At 44.7% G+C, this 9,216-nt stretch overlaps 1 protein-coding gene across 1 annotated transcript in view; it reads right to left on the minus strand.

Annotated features, from left to right (window-relative positions):
- LOC308311836 (uncharacterized protein) overlaps nucleotides 1–6,895 on the minus strand; it is a 19,131-nt gene extending 12,236 nt beyond the window's left edge. Inside the window, exons 1-7 of the mRNA XM_080758612.1 lie at nucleotides 6,773–6,895; nucleotides 4,644–4,861; nucleotides 3,299–3,394; nucleotides 1,576–1,668; nucleotides 1,186–1,284; nucleotides 925–1,057; nucleotides 532–820 (exon numbers count right to left, since the gene is read on the minus strand). Of these exons, the coding sequence (XP_080614738.1) occupies nucleotides 532–820; nucleotides 925–1,057; nucleotides 1,186–1,284; nucleotides 1,576–1,668; nucleotides 3,299–3,394; nucleotides 4,644–4,861; nucleotides 6,773–6,776 (932 nt within the window). The 5' untranslated portion in view covers nucleotides 6,777–6,895. The remainder of the gene's footprint in view (nucleotides 1–531; nucleotides 821–924; nucleotides 1,058–1,185; nucleotides 1,285–1,575; nucleotides 1,669–3,298; nucleotides 3,395–4,643; nucleotides 4,862–6,772) is intronic.
- Nucleotides 6,896–9,216: the final 2,321 nt, after the last annotated feature.

Consider the following 9,216-nt stretch of genomic DNA (forward strand, 5'->3'; position numbering starts at 1 on the left):
GATGGCTGGCTGCCCGTCAGCCTGAAACTTCGGGGTCGACTTGAAAGGTTCCCCTGGTTGGTTACCCTTGCCTTAGAGTATATATAAATAGAGAAGGCACCGGATTTCTCCTCGCCCAAACACACGAACGCGCTGCCGTTGACCAATCATTGCACGCGTTCACGTATGAAACAGCGTTCATGTGTCGTCGTGAACGTTGCGCAATGATAGTCAACGGACCAGCGTGTTCATGTGTTTGGGGCCACGCTGCAATACCAAAATTGGGCCACTGTGTCCATTTGGCCGCAGGGTTTCCCCTGAGTGCCGTTTATATTAACCCATTTTGGGCAGGAACGCCTTTTGGTGTTATAGCATCATGTCGTGCTTTAGCTATTGAAAAATAGCAGATCTACAAGATCGTAGCGCCCCACCGAGTGGCGCGCTACGAGCTTGTAGGTCTGCTATTTTTGAAAAATCGAAGAACGGCTGACATAGAAACATAGCTTTTTCAGAAAACTGTCAGGATGTAGAAGAACATTTTTAGAATCTGACCTGAGGTCAGAGGTGCCTCCCGGCGGGGACCTCCCATTGGTCTCCTGTTCGAGTGACAGCTCGCTCTGGCCAATCTCCTCCTCCTCCTCCTCTTCGGTCACCAGCACCTCCACCACCTCTTCTATCATTGGCTCCAGCTCCGGCTGGGGGGCGGGACTGACCGGCTCGGACAAAGCACCCGGTTGGTCGACCGGGTCGGCAGGAAGGCAGTGATTGGCCAGTTTGGGGTTGTCCGTCGTCCGGGGGCGGAGCCAGGCCGAGAGGAGGCGGTCCTCCGCCAACGAGCCAACTGGAGAGGGGGGGGTTACCATGGTTACTACAACATCCCTTAATGGAAACGATATGTAATGGCTTCTGTATGTGTGTGTGTGTGTGTGTGTGTGTGTGTGTTACCCATAGCGGTGACGGTCCCCTCCTCCCGACAGCTCTGATTGGTCAGCAAGTTCATTAGATCCTCCCTCTTTGACTCCACCTCCTGCAGACAGTCTTCCAATCCACTAGGGGCAGCGTCCAACCAACTGGCAGCCTGATTTACGCACACACACACACACACACACACACACACACACACACATAAACAAACAATATAAATGTCATTGTGTGCGTGTGTGTGTGTGCGTGCGTGCGTGCGTGCGTGCGTGCGTGTGCACGGACCTGTTTGAAGCTAGGCGTGGGAAGCGTCTGCTCCAAGTTGGACAGGAAGTCACAGAGCAGAGCCTGAAGACCTGCTTCAAACCTCTGGTCCAGCACTTCCTGGTAGAGGGACATAGACAGTAGACACAGAGACAGAGAGAGAGAGAGAGAGAGAGAGAGAGAGAGAGAGAGAGAGAGAGAGAGAGAGAGAGAGAGAGACAGAGAGAGAGAGAGAGAGAGACACACAGAGAGAGAGATTATTCATTGAACGCCATTCACTCGTCATGTGGTGGTGTGGAACGTGTGTGTCAAATTAGAATCCGTTATGTGTATGTCAGACGCACACGGAGGAGACGTGGCGCTTTCATTGTAAGATAATTGTTATCAGTTGCTGTTGTGGTGGTGACTGACCTGAAGGAGGCGCTGTCTCTCCTTTGGACTGACCATCATATTCTGAACCAGAGACGTCAGACTGGAGCTGACCTTGTTTACAAGAACATCATACTGGCGCACGCACACACACACGCACACGCACACACACACACACGCACACGCACACGCACACGCACACGCACACACGCACGCACGCACGCACGCACGCACGCACGCACGCACGCACGCACGCGCGCACGCGCGCGCACGCACACACACGCACACACACAAACACACACACACACACACACACACACACACGCACACACACACACACACACACACATATTAGGACAATGAATTTAGCATCAATCTGAATTCTGAAATAGCATGCTATGTAAATGACATTTTAACTTTTTGATAACTCTGTATGGTCGTCGAGGCTAGTTAAAGGAGAATTCCATGCTAGAATGCTTTCTTACCTTTCTTTGTAGTTGTTACGTCCCCACCAAAGAGGTCCAGGTGTTTTTTTGTGCAAAAACTCCTTATTGGCTGTTTCCCCTACCATAAGCCCTCAATGAATTGCATTGCATTGAATGGGAATTGAATGGGGCTATGGGGTGTTGTGCTAGTTCGCTTATTTCCATCGAAAGAAGTAGTAAAGTGTGCCGCTTGGGATATTATTTACATTATGAAGAGAGGATATATACAAAGAAATTATAATTTTGAGCGATGGAAATAAGCGAATTAGCACAACACCCCATAGCCCCATTCAATTCCCATTCAATTCAATGCAATTCATGTAGGGCTTATGGTAGGGGAAATAGCCAATAAGGAGCTTTTGCACAAAATAACAACTGGACCTCTTTGGTGAGGACGTAACAACTACAAAGAAAGGTAAGAAAGCCATTTAGTATGGAATTCTCCTTTAAAGTGCTACGGACTGAGTTTGAAGAGGTGATTATGGTTATGATTACATGCCTATAATGCAGTGGTTTTCATCATCATTTACCGTATATCAAGGTCCAGTATTTATTCACCATTTGATGAGATTTAGCCTCTCAAGAAACCAAAACGTACAGTATGGAATTCTGGACTTATGGACAAATTAGAATATTCTGTTGTGGTTGGATAAGATTTGGTCCACAGTTCCATGCTGTATTGATGTTGGTACCGTTAGGAGAGATATTAAACAGGCAAACGTTGATCAAAATGACATCATTCTTCTACATTCTCTATTATCTCTTATTGTGTAAACTTGAACTTCTTGTAAATTAAGTAATGCAGGTGTGTAACAATAATTCAACTCTTGAGACTGTAAAATTAAACCAAATTTAAACCGTTACTAACTCTGCATCATTTATCAGAAACATAAACATGTGTGGAGTTTGCATGTTCTCCCCGTGTCCCCTAGGGTAGATACCCTCACAAAAACATGCAGTAATCCTGGTCTCTAAACTGCCTCCCCCTGGCCAGCCGGGCGCCTGATGGAGGGGAAAGGAACTGGTTGGAATAACGTGTCCCTTCCACGCGCTACGTCGTCCAACCAGGGAAGCTCCCCCCTGTCAGGTTGTAAAGGAGCAACTTGGACACTCGGGCATGAAGGGAGCATGAGTTAAGTCCGTTGCTCTCCCCAGGTTGGCGGAGGGTGTGTAGAGACCAGGATCACATTAGATGATTGGCACAGGGGTGAAAAATGGGTTACAAAATCGTGGGATAAAAAATATATTTAAAATAAGAAACATAAACGTGTTTCTCTCACCGTTTCCATGGAGATGGCCTGGATCCTGTCCAGGTGTTTCTGAATGACTTCCGGCTCCGGGTCACAGGGGTCACCGCTAAACACTTCCTGTGTCATCTGAGGCGGACAGGAAATGATTACTTTAATCCATTTCAGGCCCGACCTCAAAATAAATTAAAAAAAATCTTCTAAATCCTCCAGTTTTCTGAAATAAATATTTTCACGATAGCAGACCTACAAGTCTGTAGAATCTTGTAGATCTGCTATTTTTTCAACAGCTAAATTGTAACATAATGTTTAAAACACCAAAAGGGGTTCCCGCCCCACAATGGGTTAAATTTATGTCCATATAAGGCGTCATTCGCGCCGTCTCTAGCAAACCTGAGCACACGAGAGACACCACCGAGCGCGCTAAAGCGTGCGAGTTGCCGTGTTGAGCGTTGTGGGTTTTTGCGCAACCTACCCTACCGGTATCCTGAATCACGTCCCTTATATTTGGCACCATTGTGCCATTTTAGATGATTTTACCATTGATTCTTAGACAGATAATTGTGATAAATGGTTTTAAATGTGTCGGTCGGCAGTGAACCTTGGGACAAATAAATCTATTTAACCTGAACATATTTTTTGATGGGGATTCAGACAGACAGACAGACAATTTACAATTTAGGCATTTAGCAGACGCTCTTAATCCAGAGCGACTTACATTAAGCAAGAACAAAAAAGCATGGGAATACATCACATAAAAACATTTATCATCTTCTGGCTCCAAAACTGTGGAATGCACTTCCCATGGCAGTCAGAACTGCAGCATCACTCCCAATCTTCCGCCGTAGTCTGAAAACCCACCTTTTCAGACTCCATCATGGCCCATAGCACTTACTCTACCCTAGATAGCACTTCTGTAGACTTAGATAGCATTTGAAACAGACTTATAGCATGTTATGTAGACAGCACTAGAATTGCATTGTATATAGTCATAGCACGCCATAGTACATATGTATAGCATAGTAGTATATATGTAAAGTTTATACGTATAAATTTCATTATATAGATATTCCACTGTTACTTTCTTAGCTTACGCATGTTTCATGATGAATGTTTTTATGTGATGTATTCCCATGCTTTTGTTCTTGCTTAATGTAAGTCGCTCTGGATTAAGAGCGTCTGCTAAATGCCTAAATTGTAAATTGTAAATTGTAAATTGTAATCATGAAACATGCGTAAGCTAAGAAAGTAACAGTGGAATATCTATAATGAAACTATACATATAAGCTATACATCTATACTACTATGCTATACAGACAGACAGACAGACAGACAGACAGACACACAGACAGACAGACACACACACACACACACACACCTTGGCCCGGAGGCTGAGCAGCAGCAGGGTTCTCTGCCTGTCCGTCAGCAGGTCTGGGATGCTCTCGGTCGCCACGGACACAAAGTCCTCCAGCATCCCATAATGTCGCCGGCTGTCGGGGCTCCGTTGGCGGGCAACCTGCCACATGGCGGCGGACATGAGGCGCAGGGGAGGGACCAGGAGACGCAGGGAGGACAGCGGCAGAGCCCCGAGACACTCTGAGGACAGGAGAGGAGAGGAGACGCTTTAGAGAGGACAGAGCACCGAGACACTCTGAGGACAGGAGAGGAGAGGACACGCTTTAGAGAGGACAGAGCACCGAGACACTCTGAGGACAGGAGAGGACACTCTTTAGAGAGGACAGAGCACCGAGACACTCTGAGGACGGGAGAGGAGAGGAGAGGACACTCTTTAGAGGACAGAGCCCCGAGACACTCTGAGGACAGGAGAGGAGAGGAGAGGACATTCTTTAGAGAGGGCAGAGCACAGAGACACTCTGAGGACAGGAGAGGAGAGGAGACTCTTTAGAGAGGACAGTGGACCGAGACACTCTGAGGACAGGAGAGGAGAGGACACTCTTTAGAGAGGACAGAGGACCGAGACACTCTGAGGACAGGAGAGGAGAGGACACTCTTTAGAGAGGACAGAGCACCGAGACACTCTGAGGACAGGAGAGGAGAGGAGAGGAGACTCTTTAGAGAGGACAGAGCACTGAGACACTCTGAGGACAGGAGAGGAGAGGAGAGGACGCTCTTTAGAGAGGACAGAGCACCGAGACACTCTGAGGACAGGAGAGGAGAGGAGAGGACACCCTTTAGAGAGGACAGAGCACCGAGACACTCTGAGGACAGGAGAGGAGAGGAGAGGACGCTCTTTAGAGCAGTGGTTATACCAAACGGTGTATCCCGTGACCCAAAAGAGAGATCGGAACCAGGATATTTTAGTAGGAATGCTCCGATCAGGTTTTTTGGGGACCGATCCCGATCACTGATTGTTTTTCTCGATCGATACCGGTGTGAATATTTCCAACATTATTATGTCAAAACTGTCAGAAGAAGGGGAGAATATTTAGGCCTGTCACAAAGTTGAAAAATGATGTTATAGGCTACTATAATTATATATCTGACATTTTACCACTTAAATGGTGTAAAAGATCGGTTTCTTCAGATAGGGTAAATTGCCGACTATCGGGAGCATCTCTATATTTTAGAGCACTTTGTGCTTCAGTATCTTGACAACCTTTATGGAGATGCAGATTTTCCTTTCCTGCTGGGTTTTGGCACCTGCCCACAGTGCCAAAACTACTAGTATTTGGAGTGCTTACTACTGACCATGATATTACTGTGCTAACTGACCAAGACCACCCAACTGGTCTGACCTGAAACCCACAGATAATCTAGGTTGTTGTCAAGAGGAAGGTGTGAGACATGATAAGACATAAGACTCACAAATTAACTTATGGCTGTTCAAAGCAAACCTGGGCTTCCATAACACCTCAACAGTGCCCTGAGCACAGGCAGATCACCTCCATGCCACATTGATGAAATCATTGGTTCAAAAAGTAGCCCAGACCAAGTATTGACTGCCTATACATTCATATACACATATATTTTTAGATAGGATTTTTTTTGGTTTTCATGAGCTCTGTATGCCATAATCATCAAGATGAACAAACAAAAGAATATATGAAAGTTTCACTTTTTGAATTATATTATGGAAGAAAATGAACTTTTGCACAATATTATATATATTTTTTAGAAGGAGCTATATGTGTGTGGGTGTGTGTGTGTGTGTGTGTGTGTGTGTGTGACTGTGTGTGTGACTGTGTGTTTGTGAAATCAAAGGTGTTACAGACCCCCCCCCCCCCCCCCCCACACACACACACACACACACACACACACACACACACACACACACACACACACACACACACACACAAAAGGGTCCATTTGGTACCCAAGTGGTATAGTACTGATGATTCTTACAGGTGTCTCTATCTAATCTAACAACGTGTTCATCCATCTATGCAACTTCACTGCTTGCTTGCTAGCTATGCATGTATAATATACCACATTAAATCAAATGAATAACACTACTATAACAATGATAACAATGATTGCAACAATCACCCATGTTGGCTCAGATGGCGTCTGGGCTGCCTGTTAGTTTGGTACAGTGTTGATGAGACAATAGTGAGCAATAAGAATGTAATAAACTATAACAACAGAATCCAAGCTAGCTGTTAGCCTGTTAGCTCCTCTGCTGCTGCTGCTGCAATGTTTACTAGTTGCCGACCCGGAAGTACTAGTACTGCTGCCAGTGTTGCCAGGTTCTCTGACCCGGACAAAGGAATACAAGCCTCAAAACCATAGAGTTATTACTCTAAGCTCAAAACACACAATTCAATTCAATTCAAAGGAGCTTTATTGGCATGAGAAATCATACGTTTACATTGCCAAAGCAAGTGTCAAAATATAATAAAAGTTGAAAATGGGGAAGGTAAAATCTCAAAGAGGAATTTGGATCACGAATCTCAATGGAGTAACTTGAAAAAAAGATATTTCTCGCCAATAATAGGCCTATTTGGAAAATTGGAGTTATATAATGGGAAGGTGACTTCAAACCATATACCAAAGTGTAATTTTGTTTTACCCCAATCTTTAAGTGATATTTGTTTATTTCTGAGCACAATATGTTTGTCTGAATTAATTGAATGCAGAGCATGTACATTATTTTAGAAGCAGTACCTTGAATTTGATTCAAAGTAGACCTATTCTATTCATATTCATATTGGAGGATCTGGGGCATTGACGATGAGTCCGATCATTTCTATGCTTTTTTTTATTTTATTATTACTGTTCTCCGACTCCAACATGTTTGAACCATAAAGTCTGGACTGTGACGGGTAGCCTTCACATACATTCGGTGACACCTATTTCTTTATTTATTTTTTTACAGTCTATGGTGACACCCAGGGGAAAAGTCTGGACACTACAAGTACAACCAAACTGACTAAACTGGAGAGCTCTAAAATAGTCAACATCATGGACTGATGGAAAAGATTCCAGTGTGACGGTCAGTGGTTCCCAAACGTTTTCGTGCCAAGGACCCCCAAATTGACACAAATTAGCCCGCGGACCCCCATTTGAAAAGATTGTCCACCCATAAGAGATGATCCTTATGGTTCTAGCAGTGATTCTCAACCTGTTTTCTTTTCTTCATTTTTTTCATTTTCATTTCTTCAATTTCAAGGACCCCCAGTTTGACATGCATTTGGACGCCCCATTTAATGGCATTTCTATCTCTGGGACCCCGATTTATATAGGCTAAAATCTATAGCTTTTTATAGATTTTTTAAATCTATAGATTTTATATAAAATCACTGTTAGTTTTACTCTGAGAGTGAGAGAGTGTACAAATGGAACCAATTGGCCTGACTCAAGCAGGATTATTAATGCATATTTATTTACCATCCACTGATGATAACAGCTTTCAAGTTGGGATAACATAAACAATACATCTTTGCATACAGTAGGTGTGGGTGTTTTGCCTTATTGCAGTAAATATTAAATAGACAATCATTTAAGGTAACTTTATCATAACATTCTACAAACATCACAACTTTTCCAACGAACACAAAGTTTAAGCCATCTCATATTTTGGATGCCAGTCACATCCTCCTGGACCTGCAGGAGAAGGGCAGAGGGCAGAGGGACAGTGGCAAAGACATGAAGAGAAGGCCGGGCTTTTAGGATTATTCTCATCAGCTTGGTAGTAATGGTAGTGACTGTAATGAGCTATCTTTGCCACTGTCCCTCTGCCCTTCTCCTGGTCCAGGCTGTTTCAGAGCTCTGAGGACAGAGAGACAGCAGAAAGACAGCACAGAAATGCACACAATGCTAAAGCCCAGAAAGAAATAAGACATCACCGTGCTTGACATAAGCAAAACCGTGGAGCTGAGTGCAAGGCAGCACCATCAGCCAGGCAAGGCAGCAACAGGCCACCCTGTACCGGAGAGCTTTGTACCTGAGAAACACCACAGGGTGAACCACCGCTATGTAACGCTCCACACAGAATGATACAGCACTGGAACGATGGGACCGAGAACCATAAAAACACAGCAGCAGTAGGCCTATATATCTTGTAACCTGTTCCCAAATAATGCTCTGTGTGAAGAACCACACAAATTGGAAGACAGTGGCCATGCAGGGTATAGAAATGATCACATATGCAGTCAGGTTGAGATAAATAAATAAAAACTCGGAGGCTATATCGTCCCACCAGCTCCACTCAGTATCAGCCACAGAACGTAGACGTTGCTGGGGAGAACCAGGGTGAGGCTGATAGCCAGATCGGTGATCTGTATACTGGTGGGATGGAGGAGGAGATGGAGGAGTTGGAGTCATTCCCCAAGGTGTCGTTCATCTTCAGGCTCTGTGTGTTGTGTGCCCTGAGTTCAGACATAATGGTTGGATTAGTGTGCAGTTGTCTAAATATAACAATCTGCAAACAGATCGGTATGGGCCCGATTTGAGTAGTTTGTTGTTGAGTTGTTTTTAGATTAATCGGCATC

This window comes from Protomyctophum bolini (genome assembly GCF_963924005.1).
Source record: "Protomyctophum bolini genome assembly, chromosome: 24".
NCBI lineage: Eukaryota > Metazoa > Chordata > Actinopteri > Myctophiformes > Myctophidae > Protomyctophum > Protomyctophum bolini.